Source organism: Athene noctua, chromosome 10, assembly GCF_965140245.1.
Source record: "Athene noctua chromosome 10, bAthNoc1.hap1.1, whole genome shotgun sequence".
NCBI lineage: Eukaryota > Metazoa > Chordata > Aves > Strigiformes > Strigidae > Athene > Athene noctua.
In genome coordinates, this window is record NC_134046.1 from 10,250,988 (window position 1) to 10,265,330 (window position 14,343).

Genomic DNA, 14,343 nt, shown 5'->3' on the forward strand with positions numbered 1-14,343 from the left:
AGTGTTATCATTTTGACAATGAAAAAACTCTTTGGAATTTTATTGGAAATAAATTATACATGATTTCAGGGGTTTAGGGTATATTCTTGAGCACTTTAAATGCCCAGAAACTGAAAAGTTGTCCTAAGTATGTTCAACTGGGAGAAACAAAACAGAACGCAGTCTGTGTATTTCCGAGGGGGATCCTGCACTGTTTGCATGCAAGTAGTTATACCACTAATAACACAAAAGTCTTTAGCTGCAGTCACACTTCAGAGCACAATCTATCTATAAACTGTAGGTTGGTAGTTTACTTTTTGTTGATGTTTTCTGTAGAAAAATAATGACAATTACAAACAAACCACTGTAACAGTGCTTGAATTGTGGTCAGCAGGAGTAAGGCAAGACAGTGAGTACCTGGTTAAAATAGTTGTAACATTTTCCCAGTTTGGGGAAAAAATGTTTGGAGATTTATAAATGCTTCTGAAATTCCCCCTGAACTCTTTAGAATAACACTCTTCTTTTGGCTGAAGATATTCTGGTTTATACAAAATGTAAACTGCATGATGGGAATCTGAGTCCAGATACAAAAAGTGAAGAACGTATCTTGAGAAACTCATTTTATTCCAGAGCACAATGGAAACACTCTGATTTGAAACTAATGTATACTATTAGTAATGTTGGCATAAAAGGTGAATTATTTTATAGATAAAATAAAAAGATCAATTTTCAGCATGCTGTGCAGGTAATTAGGCATGCAACTTCTGTGTATGGAATAACCAGAACAGTGAGAGCAGTGCGAGACACCTATGTAATATTCTGCAATTTCAATCTAGACATTTAATGAGAATATTGAAATGTTTTAGCTGAAATTGCAAAGGTTCCTACTTCAGGCTAACACCTAATTTTCATTTTTAAATGGAATGTGGTAAGAGTCCACTTGTTTTCTGATTTTGAAATAAGCTAGTGTGATGTAAAAAAAGATGCAATTCTTTAAACAGTAGCAGCATAAATTCTATTTTTCTCTACTGCTCCCTCACCTACACCACAACCACAGAACCAGCTAAGTAGCAATTGCACACACTAGTCTGGTGGCTGCCACAGGTGACAGAGCTCTGGTCACGCAGCATAGCCCACTAAAGGTCTGGTCTTTATACTCAACAATTTGCAGACTTTTTCTAAGGCTTTCGAAGCAGCATCAGAAGCAAAGCACACCACTGTAATTAAAACATGAACATTTCTAAGCTCATCCTTGGGAAACACAGATGTTCAAGAGTGGCAGTGTTATTTCTTTATTAATACCACAGAAAAACTCGTGGTAAGTGTATTTCCAAACAGCGTATCCACTGGAAAAGCAGCTCAGCAGTATGGCCTTGCCTGTTGTCTGTCTTCCTGCCACCCCCATCCTGTCACATGTGGGATCTGACCATTAACTAGTGTTAAGTTTCAAACTAAACATGACTTTTATATTACAAAGTGCTCCTTAACTGGCAGGTTAAATGTTCCTTGGTGCTCCGAAGGAAATCCAGATGCTAATAGGAGAGTCTAACAAAACACTTTTCTACATTTGCGTTCCAGTGCTGAATAAAAACCCAATTTCACTTCCCCTGTAGCTGTGCGGGATGATGGATTAGTTTCTCTTTATCACATTTTTGAACTAATTGTTTCAAACTAACTGTGTCATTCAAAGTGTACTGGCTCCGATCAAATTGTTCGTACTCTGGAAGTATGTAGAAAAGTAAGAAACTGCTTTAGGAAGCAATATTTAAATATGTACCCATTAGCCATATCCATTTCAAATGACAAATTGTTCTTTTAATCATGTCCCTAGAACTTTACATTTAATTGCTCAGAGCATTTTTAACAACTCTGTTGTGCTTTTTCAATAGTTGGAAGTATTTTAAATTGCTTCCTGCCTATAATAATTTTGAGGATAAAAAGATGATAGTTTAGTTTATTGCTCAACTAAAACACATCTGATTTCTTCTGAATGTTAAATATTAGGGAGCTAAACTAAGGGAAACAAATGGAAATACCCAAGAGTAAATTTTCAAAGGAATGTACTAATGTTTATAGATGGAAGTAGTAATTAGTGACAAATTTCATTTGGTAGTCTTGCACTAATTTAGGAGAAGGTACTTGGTAAACCCCTGTGAAAAACAAAAATTACTTTCAGTACTCTTGTTAAGAGTGTAATGATCAGCTATGACTGTGTGCTGAGACTGCAGCCATCTCCCTCCTGCCTCTTTCTAATGCATTATCTTGTTTTCAAAGAAAAACTCAAATATTTTAGCAGAGAAGATAAAGAGCTGGAGGAGAAAGACCCCCACAGTAACAATTTAGGGATAAAGATAATCTTGGTAGAGGGCTAAACACAGTTATTTTCTCCAATTTTCTTCTATTTTTCCCAAAGCATACCTGAGATACCTGGGACTAGCTAAGTGAAAAGGCTAAACCTGAACCTTTTTCCATGCAATTTAGTTCTGCCTAATCTACCTCTCCCTCTTTCTTTCCATCTCCCCTCTTACAACAAATACCTCACCACCACGAGGCATTGTTTCCCATCAAAAAACTCTTATCCCATATTGCTGCCTCTATCAGTTTATTCAGGTTCAGGAAAGAGGGCTATATATAGTGCAAATCCCATAGCTTTTTGAGGTCTTGCAGAGTGCCCACATTTTGCTGATGAAACTTATGCTGTATTATTCTCACAAAAGTCTGCTCTACTCCTTGCTCTCTCCACAACAGCCCACATTATACATGCTAGTACTGTATGTATTCAACTCTCAGTGAATCTTAGCGAGAACCAATGTTCTGCAGCCAGCACGAGCTGATCTAGTCTCATGGAAAACTCCTTCTGGGACTATAGGTGAAATCACACCCTTGACTACCCAAGACTGGAGGTTCTGACATGCTCTCTCACCCCACTAATGAAAAGAAAAATCTAGCTTTAAAATACTGAGATTTAAGAATATTGGTTTGTTTTTTTTTCATTTGTGTACTTGGGAATGCTACTTTAAAAAAAAAAAAAGAATGCTCAAAGGCTAGAATCTTTCCTTAAAAAAAGCTGCAGTGTTCTCATAATTTTGTAGTGGGTATTCAAGATGTAGTGCAAAATTTATGAGAGCTATTATTACTGATCACAGATGCTTCGAGGCTTTATGATCTACTGACTACCTGGCTATGAAGCTATCCTTCATGATCTAGATACATCTCTTAGTTTAAGACTAAAAGACGAACAAATATCCCAGATATAAAATAGAAATCCTAATATATTCATCTGTTCAGTGTCACTGATGTGCATCATGAAACATGGAGTTAACATAGTTTTGTACGAACTTGGGAGTGGTACGTGCTTGTCCAGTTTGCCCTTTCCCAGACTGGAATCATGCATCTTTTGCTAGAAGTTTTAGGCCACTTATACACCTCCATACTAGCTTAAAAATACGTAAAGTACCTGCAAATGTTGCATAAATATGTAAGGATATGCTAATTTTAGTCTGGTTTACTTCAGTCTGGAACACAGGTTTATCAAAAGAAGTAGTGCTTTAGAAAGACTGCATTTGACAAAGTGCAGAACACAGAGACTGACTCTATAGCACTGGTTTGTTCCTAGTGGTGAAAATAATGCTCTGACAGATAGAAATCATCGTAAATTCCAGCTGTGAACATGTATTATTGTCCTTCATATGGACAAATGTAAGTGTCACTTGGGTACCATTTGATTTCAAACTGTCAGCTGAAATTTGTGCAGATGATGATGACACCAGCAGGACTACTGCAAAATATATTTTAAAATAAAAATGCCATTTCTCCTTGGCAGATTGAGATCAGCTCGAGAACACTATGGAACCGTTTTTAAGGCCATTGCTTTTACAATATTCAACATACTATTCTCCTTAGAATGCATTTTTGTGCAAAAACCTCATAATGTGCCTACTGCAAGTATGATTTATTGCTCATGCCCAGATGAGTGTCATCCACAATCTGCAACAAAAACAAAAAATAAAGATGCAAAACCAGGATGCTTTCCACCTCCTGAAAACACGCTGATGAGCAGTAGAAAAGAAACAGTATTCTGGAGTTCTATCAGTTTGGTTTGGCTTTGTTTTAAGGGTATGAAATGTTTCCAAAGCAAAGTAAGCAAAATCAATTCAATTTGCAGTTCCCAGAAAAGTAGTATGTTGATATTCAAGAGTTTCAGAAAATAAATAATCAAAGCATCAAAATATTTCTGGCATACGTGATACTTTCCATGCCATCTTATTCATGAAGCACAGTCTTGCTGGAACTTGCAGGTCTCCAAATGGCAATACAAGAGACACGAGCAAAAATCTGCAAGTCTAAATACTAATTTGCAACAGACATGACATTATTCACTGAATGATTTGTCATATTAAACAGTGAGCAATAAATTGGGAACTATTTTTCCACGACTTAATATTGTTTCATATCAGCATGTCACAACTTTAAAATAATATGCTATAAGCTAAATTGATCAGTATATTTCAAATAGTCTTGTTTATTGATTAAGTCGACATTTATCAGAGCATGATAATAAGATGAAGAACATTCCTGCTACTTTGTAGATGCAGAACTATCCTTGCCATATCACATGAAATAGGAACACATATCACACGAGGCTAGTCATGAATATAACACAAGTAGAATTTCCTTGCAACTTCCAAGCAACAGTTTGTTGCCTCTACAATGTTCTTGCCATTTACCTAAATTCTTGTGGGCTATGGTCATATTCCACACAGCAACAAGGTAACTGGGAGTATAACCACCACCACAGAACTAATGCCTAGCTTTTCCAGGCAAGTCTAAATTCTTTGAAATGTCTGCATAATCCTCAAGCAAATCTTTACTTATACCATGAAAAATCATCTTTTTCTCTGTGTCTACAGCAGTCCTGAAACCACCACAGACAACGTAAAAGGTCTATGCCTCATTGCTGCTTCCTCACCTGTAGAGCAGAATATACTTCATAAATAAAAAAAAAAAAAAAAAAAATCAATGTCAGATTAGTAAAACTGACTGTACTACACAAATATAAATCACAATATCTAGCAAATAAAAATAATAGCTGAAGATAAGCTACATGATAATCAAGATACACATAGAGTAGTAGCAGTAGGTAAAGCCCTAAAGGAACTTGCAGATTTGCTTTACTTGGGGTTTTGTCACAACTTAGATACTGATTTTGGAACAAAATCAATAGTAGAGAAAAATCATTTTTAGATCTCCGTATGTCTAGCCTTTTCCATTCTTGGCAGAATGGAAAAAATTAGCCTCACATGAATGTTTTTTAATTGGCTGTATGTTAAGTGTGTCCAATATTAAGTTTTGTATGTTGAAATTTTTGTTAAAGCCAAAGACATAGCAAGTAAACCAGTAAAAAGTCACAACAGCTGTATAGAGTTCAGTACAATTTACTGGTTATAACAACTGAAAAAGACAGCAGAAGATCTACATAAATCAATTTTAGATGTAATTTTATCTTTTGAGTATGAGAGAGATGATTTACTGCTTTGTGGGAAAACCAGGGTATTTTTACAGGTTCTCTGTAACAGAATTAAAATTATGTACAGAAGTATGGTCATGCAGAACAATGACAGATAACCATCTTAATTATCCAAAAATCACTGCTCAATTATAATACAATTTACAACACCTAACGTAAGAACCAGTTGAATTAATAAAATAGTTGGGAGAAAGACTGCACACACAAAGCCAGTCATTTATCAAATCTCCTGTTCAGTAAATCTCAAACAAGACTGCTATAAAAGAGAATGCCAAAAAGGGAAATGCGCTAACTCTAAAGAAAATATTGGAGGGGTTTGTGGTACAGCTCATGTTTAATGACAGAAATATAAAACGGATCTGTGCACCCTCAACTGGAAGCATTAAGCACAGTCTTCTTCCCCCAGCACACCAATGGCCATAACAGAAACAAAGCTGAAGTACCAGCTCCATTTATGACCTGATGTGTATGAAGCTAAATGGAGTTTCATTGTTGGTTTAAGTGGTAGATGTCCGTACCCTAATGGAACTAGAACTGCAAACTTCAAAAGGACAGAAGTACCATTAACTGAAGGAATAATTTGCTCCCCACTGAAAGGGGATATTCATATTACATATGATATTCATATTATATTATTGTATGTTGCTAAGATAAACAAAGAAAAAAATGCCAAATTGTAGAAGGGAAGCATCCTTTTTACATACTATGAACTGGTATTTCTTTTGGGACCAACATTGTTTTCTACTGTAACTGCAATGCTGCATATGGAGGAATAATCACAATTTAATCAAGTCTCTTCTTGAAGACTCCTTACAAATAATGTAAAAAATAAGTGCAATTAAGCTAGCAACACCTCAGAAATTTCATGACATGACAGAACACAAACAGTATGTCAGGGGCTTAAGGGGAAGAGAAAACAAGGTATTTGAGAAGATTTTTGGAACTAGTATTGTCTGAAAGTATTTGATAGCTCAGTGCAACAAATACAGAAGCAAAGAAACAGGAGAAAAAAATAATCAGATCACTGATCTGGAAAAGGGCTGAGATGCCTCAGATCCCTCAGGCCAGGTTAGCTGTTCCTAAACCATTCCTGCTATTCCTAACAAACTACTTCTGCTTAACAGATGGGTATTTTATCTAAGACTTACCGACCTGCATCCTACCGTGCCATATCTAGAGGCACTGTAGGCTTGATGTCAACATGCTATAGGTTTGTTTTAGTGAAGAAAGAAAATTAAGAATTTTTTCCACCTTGCTCCATGTCTCCTGAAAACTTTAATGGTTAATCCTCCAACCCTCAGACAAACCCAAGGATTTTACATAATTCTGGTACCAATTCTCAATTCCATTTGATAAATTCAGGGAGCCCTCAGTTCTCTTTTTTTTTTTTCATGAATAACACAATTAGTGTGGGGGGGTGTCAATCATATCCCATCTGCTGACTGCAAAAGAAATTCTCACCTCTTTCAAGTGTTGATTTGAACCAACATTCGTAGCAATATGAGCATGCTTTGTATCACCTCCTGTTTAACACCTCAAACTTAAACATTGCAAGAGTCAGGCAGAGTTGCAGTCAGTTTGGCGATCACCTCTGGGTTTATAAGAGTGAGCAGAGCAATTCAGAATTTGGACTGCATATAGAAGCAAAATTTAATCATTCTAATTCTTATAGATAGCTGGGAGAATGACCTATTTTCTCAGCAGCTGAAAAGACAAAGCTGTTTTAAGCTATAAAGATGATTTAAGAGTATGTATCAGATCAGAGTGAAAAATTCTGCAAGCTCAGACAGTGGTAAAATTGCCACTTTATGCCTGTGTCTGCCTGGTCTCTGCCAAATTTAAGAAGCCACAATACCTATTATTATTGTATTCAGCATTTAGCTTATATTACCTTATCTTTGCAATCAAACCTGATGTTTAACACCACAGCCCTTCAATAATGAGACTCCATATCAATTAAAAACAAATAAAACTAGTTACTTTCAAATAGTACTTGAGGCTCAATAGCAATTAGTCAAAGACTGAAGATGCAGAATGAATGGTAAGACATACTTGTAACTTTTGGTCCACCAAGAATCCATACATTCAGTTTTCTCATCACCTGCCTCAAGACAGCAGTGTTTTAAATTATGCCAGCATCATTACATTACACTATCAAATGTCTTGATTGCAAAAAAACAGGCAGATACTAGCATAATTAAAGACAACAACTACCCTTTGCAATTGTCTAGTTGTAGCAAAAACCAGATTCATCGAGGCTTGGCAATTGTGAAATTGGGCAGAATTTAACTCCAGAAGATACTCAATTAATTACTGGAAATGTAATAAAAATCAGACATGTTAAGTGCACAGAAATTACTAGGAGCTAGCAAGCTGTTCCAAGATAAAAGTAAATCCTCTTAAGTACTTCCCCCCCTCCCATCCCCATTTGGTTTTGTTTTCTCTCTCTCTGTGTTTACTTCAGAAACCAGGTTTCATTCTTGTTCTCTTCTGCATTTTCAGGGAGTTATTACCCTTTACAGTCCATCAGCTCTGGTGGAAGCACGAAGCCTGAAAGGTCTCTTACCTCCCGCCCGGGGGGGTGGTCCGCAGAGCAGCACGACTCCCTGCCCCTCTCGAACTGACACCGCGCTTCTCATTTTCGTCCGTGAGTTTTCAAGATCTGTTTTTGAAAGTAAAGGTGAGCTGTGTATTAGGAAAGAGACTAAATATACAGGACTTTCAAGTTCTCAAACCCTGACATCGAATCTCTTACCAGGCAACGAAGTTCAGCGATTTCAGTAAATCAGTTGCAAAAGAAATGACTGTTCAACACGAGGGAGGATGACAGAATTAGGACTGAAGTGAACTAATTTACAAGAACATAATTAAACAGATCTTATGGCTAATTTTGTTCTTATGCTAGGCTTATGCTACCCTAATTTTGATAGCCAAAAAGGAATCATAAACATAACTTAAAAATAGGTCCTTAAGCCACTGTTTCTTCTGAAATGCTCTGATGAAAATAGCATCAAGATCGTACCGAGCTCCTCTAACCAACCGTAAAATAACGCTAATAACTCAGCTATTCAGAAAATGGATACATCTTTCCAAACAGAAAAGAAGCCCCTCAACCACCTTCCTATGGCAGAATCCCTTGTAACATTGCTAAACTCTGGTGAAGGCGAGCACTTTGCACCTTGGCACATTGACTCAGCGCTCTGCCTTGCCTGGCTTCAGGTCTTCTGTGATCTTTTTAAGTTGTGTAAGAGGGGAGGCAAATGCTACCGAGTATATAATAAATGCAAAATTGTGGAGCAGCAGTATTTTATCATAAATCTAAATTAACTTTCCCTCTACCTGGTGACTCAAGATCCAAGAACGCATGGCCTCATTATGTCCTTGAATTAAGCTAGACAGAACATTCAACACAAACTAAGATTGAGGTACTACACTAAGAAATATTTTTCTGTGAATGAACCATCTATTTTTTTCTGTAATAAAACCAAACAGAAGACAGTTTTTAAAAAACATTGGTTTATAACCTTGTAGAGGGTACTAACACACAGTCTTTAAAGTAAGGCTGTCTTTATAACCAAGAATAATAGTAGTGAGTTGACCAAGAGTAGCTATTTCCCAAAATATAGTATTTTTTAATATTGAAAAGCAACAGCTGTTACAGTCAGAACACTGAACAAGGGTGATTAGAATTTTAATGCTTCATTTAAAAAAAAATCCATTTAATGCTGCAGTAAGATATTATTGTATTATTCTTTGCTACTGCACATAAAGCTGCTAAGAGAGTTTCTTGAAAGGGCCGTTTTCAGCTTTCCAACTGAATTTCTGTGCAGGTACATCTCAGGGCCTACGTTTTCATGCACAGAATAAGTTTGGATCCTTCCACTGGAAATGTTATGGAGGTCATATAAAACCACAGCCTAACCAATTTCAGCGGGACATTAAAACAGCATGCCTTGCAATTCATTTCAGGCTTTCTAAGCATTCTTCTCTTCCTTCCACAACAACATAGATTCATTAGTTGCCCTGACACAACTCCCCCAAGTCACCAAAAGGAAGAACCCAAATGACACACACTATTCCATGTTAGGATTAAAATTTAAATTGCATAGTTAAGTTTACAAAAAAAATTATTTTACACATAGAATTTACATCAAATCTCACCCTCTTACATCACAACCTCTACGAGTCATGCATCTTACGTAACACACAATTTCTGTAATTAAAATGAAATGGTTTATCACTGCTTTCTAAGCACATGTATTCATTTATTGAAAATAAAGACCTTCAGAAACTCGGTTCTTTGCACTGTCTGACACACACTGTATGAGAAGGATGGGAGTGGCCTGGGAGCCCCTTGGAAGAGATGTGACCTATGGGGCATGCCAAGGTGTTCAGAAAGGCACATCCTCGTTATCCTGCAGGTACCAGCGGGGACCCACTGCAGCTCTGCAGTCTGATCTGTTGCAATGTTGTACTGCAGAAGTTATTAATCACTGATTGCAGATGAAGACTGCTCTCACAGGGGAATAGTTTTTTGGGCAACAAGAAGCAATGCAGAATCCATCAGAAAATGAAAAATATGAGCCATACTACAATGAAAGAATAATTTTTGACTAATTAGCAGGAAGCTCTCCATCCTACCTTTTAGAGTGGTTTAAGTACCAGACTAATCACACAGCTGCAGAAATATCATCGCTTAGTTCATTTATGTACTTGTATATTCTCTTTACACATTGACGGGCACCACTTTGAAAATAATTAAAAATCACCATGCAAAACAGTAATAGAGTTCTCTATTAGCATTATACAATGAAATTGAAACTCTGACCTTGGGAAGTACTCCCTGCTTATATGAGATTCTAATGTGGTTTTCAGGATTCTCTGTAGCATAATCAGAGTATTAAAGGTCAAAGCCAGTCCTGTTTGGTGGAATATCAGGACAGATTGGTTTGGAGGGTTTTTAGTTTGCTTGGGATTTTTTTTTTTTTTTTTATAAAGCCAGTATCCTAACAGCAATAACACTAGGGAGAAGTGCAGTATCTTCTAACAAAACTTGCTATTACACGAAATCATTGGGAAGGAACATTAAGTTCTCAGAAAACTGACAGGGTAAATAAAATACTGTAAAAGGTGGGCAAATAATGGAAAACAGTGTTTACTTTTACAGATCGATTTGTATCTCTGAATTCAGAGGCTCGTATCCCGCTGAAATGTCTTAATAGATAAAATATAACTGGAAACTAAGAGCAAAGATAAGAACAGGACAGAAGATGGTTTTGAGCAGTGATGAGTCAGAACAGGGCTCACTTTTCAGCACCCCGTGGGCTGACAACATCCCACTGTTTTGTCTGAATGAAGAAGAATATGAAGTATTTGTGTTTTATCTATTGATCTATGCATTGTCCTATTCATCATCAGGTTTTTAAAGCTATCTACTTCCTCAAACTCATCACCAAAATAAAGTGTTTTAATTAAATACTCTTGCCTACATCTTTTTACTTCTTATTTGCATTTATTACGATTTATTATGCCACACTTTTATCTCCTTTTATCTGAAACGCTACCATTCCAGTAGGAAATGAGCAACTTTACTACTTAAGTCTAGCAGGCAAAGTCTCTAATCATAGCACTGAAAATATTTTGGTAAAAGTGTTGCAAAAACCTGACTACACAAAAAAAATTCAACTTAAAACCAATCTAGATCTGTGTAATTTGCAAATTAAATGTTTTTATTGCCTGTTTATAGTTTTCCATATAGAAGTTTAAAATTAGCAACTGAGACTTTTCTGACTCCTGAAACAGCATTTTCTTCTCCCTTCCCAGGCAATACATATATTTGCCTCATTGCTTTAGTAACAAGTATATAAAGTAACATCAACTGAAAATACACATGCCATTGCAATAAAATGGAGCAAGAAAATGTAATTCAGCTTTATTGAAAAGTCTTATTCTGCCTGAAAAGAACAATGAAACGTGTTCTTTCACATACAAACAGCAAGGATATGAAAACTGCATATTCCACTGGGTTCTCTCCTTCCGTTTAACAAGCTAAGTTTTATGTCTCAAGCATGTTGTTAAGAAAGATTTCAAAATATGGAGTAAAAGTAACACAAGCATCATTTTCACTGCCTCTGCTTTGGAAGAGCTGTTTATGCGTTTGGAACAGAAGCATAGAAAAGTTTGTGTGATATCCACAGTTATTAAAATATACAGATTTGTGAATTTATGAGGGGGAGAGTATACATTACCTGAAGCATCTGTAGGACAAACAGACTTTGTTCACTCCTGATATCAACATGCAAGAACACTAAATCTTATTCTACCTGCAGAACACACACCTATTGACCACATTCATTGTGGTTCACTGCAAGTACTTCCTAAAAAGTTTCTGGTTTCTGTAAGACTGTGTAACCAAAGAACGTAAGCAAACGGATCATACAAGATCAGATCAAGTATTATACCTACGCTTTGAGAAGATCTAGAGCATCATGTTATGAAAAATCCTGAGATTTTTTGATGGCAAAGCTGCTCCAGACATGACTCCTAGCTTGTGGCACCACCGATTTGTATCACATTGTGCCAGGAAACCTGTGTGGTGTTTCACCCCTAGTCACACGTATCTGTACATACCATCTTCATTAGGTTAGTAGAGGCTTCTAGAAATTATACCAACTTTAATTATTTATAAGTGTTTTTGTTTGTTTTAAGTAATACACAGGATACATTCACTCCCTAGAGAAGAGCAAGATTCAGTAGGTTTTCAATTCCAAGCCCAGTAACACCCAAGCATCTTATTACTTACATCAATTGATATTTATTGTCAATACACATTTATTAGCAATTCTACTATGTTTTGATAATTGCAGAAAAAGAGTTCATGCACTACAAACATAACTGTCCCTTAAAAGCCACAAAAATATTTATTCCATTACTTCATTAGACTCATTATTATTCAAAGCAGCAGAACTTGTTAAAATATATTTTATATATACTTCTGTACTGATAGGATGTTCAAGTACCTTAAATGAGTCAGACAACCAAATCTTAAACCATTTTCTCGAATACGTAATTCTGAAGTGGGGACTTTGTTCGATGTCAGCGCATAATGAAGTACTAATTCACAACCCGTTCACCCTGGTAAAAGTCACATTATCAAAAAGAAATGAGATACCAGCCTGAGCTCTTAAGAAATAAAAAATAACAGCCTCAGCGTGTTGTAAAAGCTATATTGGTAGTGTGAACTTCTGGAGAAAATAAAATAAGACAAATTTGCTTCTTTAAAAAAAAACCCAAACTACACCAAAAAAAATCTTGACCATTACCTAAATCACCTACTGGCATAAGCAAACCCCACCATGCTATACCCGAAGATTGTTCACATGAAGGCATTTCTGTGACTATGTATTTTATACTATTTCAGACAGATACCAGAAGCTAAGCGTACAGTTGGCATAGTTTTTTAAGCTTCTTAAAAATACTTGTATCCACTCCACAGAAGAGCTGGATACATGGCCTGCTAACCCGTGCATGCAGCCTGCAGGCATCCAGCACTTGGACATAGCATAGCAGAGCTGCACATGGAGCAAACGAGACCTGCTGCTGCCTTCCCTGGGCTTTGGCTCAAGCCTGGGAGAATCATGCTGAGGTGAGAGGGAGGGACAAGATGTAATCATCAATTATTGTTGGAGGTAGAAAGGAGAAAAATATTAACAGTGCAGAAGTGAACATTACTCAAAGCGTGCAAAGAATTAGTGTGATTTCTCACTGGAGTAAAGATTCACTGGCCACTGGGGAATTATCTCCACAGTTTCATTTTTGTCAGACTGGTGTTAAAGGGAAATCAGGTAACTTCACAGCAACCTTTACAAAAATCTCTCAATGCTGTGACACACTACCGAACTTTCATTTTGTAGTACCACGTTTACCTGTATGGAGGTAACAGTACAGCAGGTTACACACTGGAGTATTTTTCAGTCCCCATTTTGGTGAAAGAGCAGCAGCTCTGGCACTGTTAGCGTGCTCCTGCAGCCCAGGACAAAGGCACTGCTCCTCCAGCCTGAGCCCCAGCCCTGATGCAGAGCCTGCAACGCAGCCCCACTGCCTAAACCCACTGATGCACCAGCCCTCAAGGCTCCGGGACAGAGCAAGCAGAAACCTCCCACCCTCAAAGCATTTTTCTTCACAACCCAAAGCACTACTTAAGACAACTGGGTTTTCAGTTTGAAATACTGTTCCTGTCTTTGCTTACATTAGTCTTATTCAGCAAAGCCCACCCAAGTCTCTCACATCCATAGAGATATTGCTAATAAAATGCAGCAAACTTCTATGTTGAGAGAGCAGGAAAGGGAAGGGACCCTGCAGGTTGTTTCCACCACATGAAAAGCAGAACACTGAATGAGTTGTGCAGGAATTAACAGGCTGCTGGAGCCAGCTGCAGTGGACAGCATCAACCAACAGCACCAAAAGACACCCTAAACTTAAAACTTTAAAACTCTACACCTCCCCTTAATTCACCTGGGGTGCAGCAAAAAATGAAACTGTAAAGAATTAAACACTCTTACACCAATTAAATAAGAATCATTCAAGAGTTATACAAAGTCTATGTTATATAACCACAAATAGGAAAAAATAAAAAGAACTACGCGGGGATGTATCTGAGTGTGGTGAACATGAGGTGCCAGCATGGGAAGAGGTAGAAGTGTCTGCAGTAACGAGGGAGAAAGAGGGACACAGAGAGATGAGATGCTTTTGTGGGCTGTATGGAACAGAAGGAAGAGACCAGAAACAGCAGAATAAAAAAAACAGTAGAGGAACATTAATAGCATAAAATTTTAGTC

General features: G+C 37.1%; 1 protein-coding gene across 2 annotated transcripts in view; it reads right to left on the reverse strand.

The window, feature by feature from the left end:
- The window catches only part of LOC141964402 (contactin-3-like), a 113,345-nt gene that overhangs the window by 46,091 nt on the left and 52,911 nt on the right, over positions 1-14,343 (reverse strand). For both annotated transcript variants that reach the window (XM_074914753.1, XM_074914752.1), the window contains exon 3: positions 8,073-8,168. In XM_074914753.1, the coding sequence (XP_074770854.1) occupies positions 8,073-8,168 (96 nt within the window). The remainder of the gene's footprint in view (positions 1-8,072; positions 8,169-14,343) is intronic.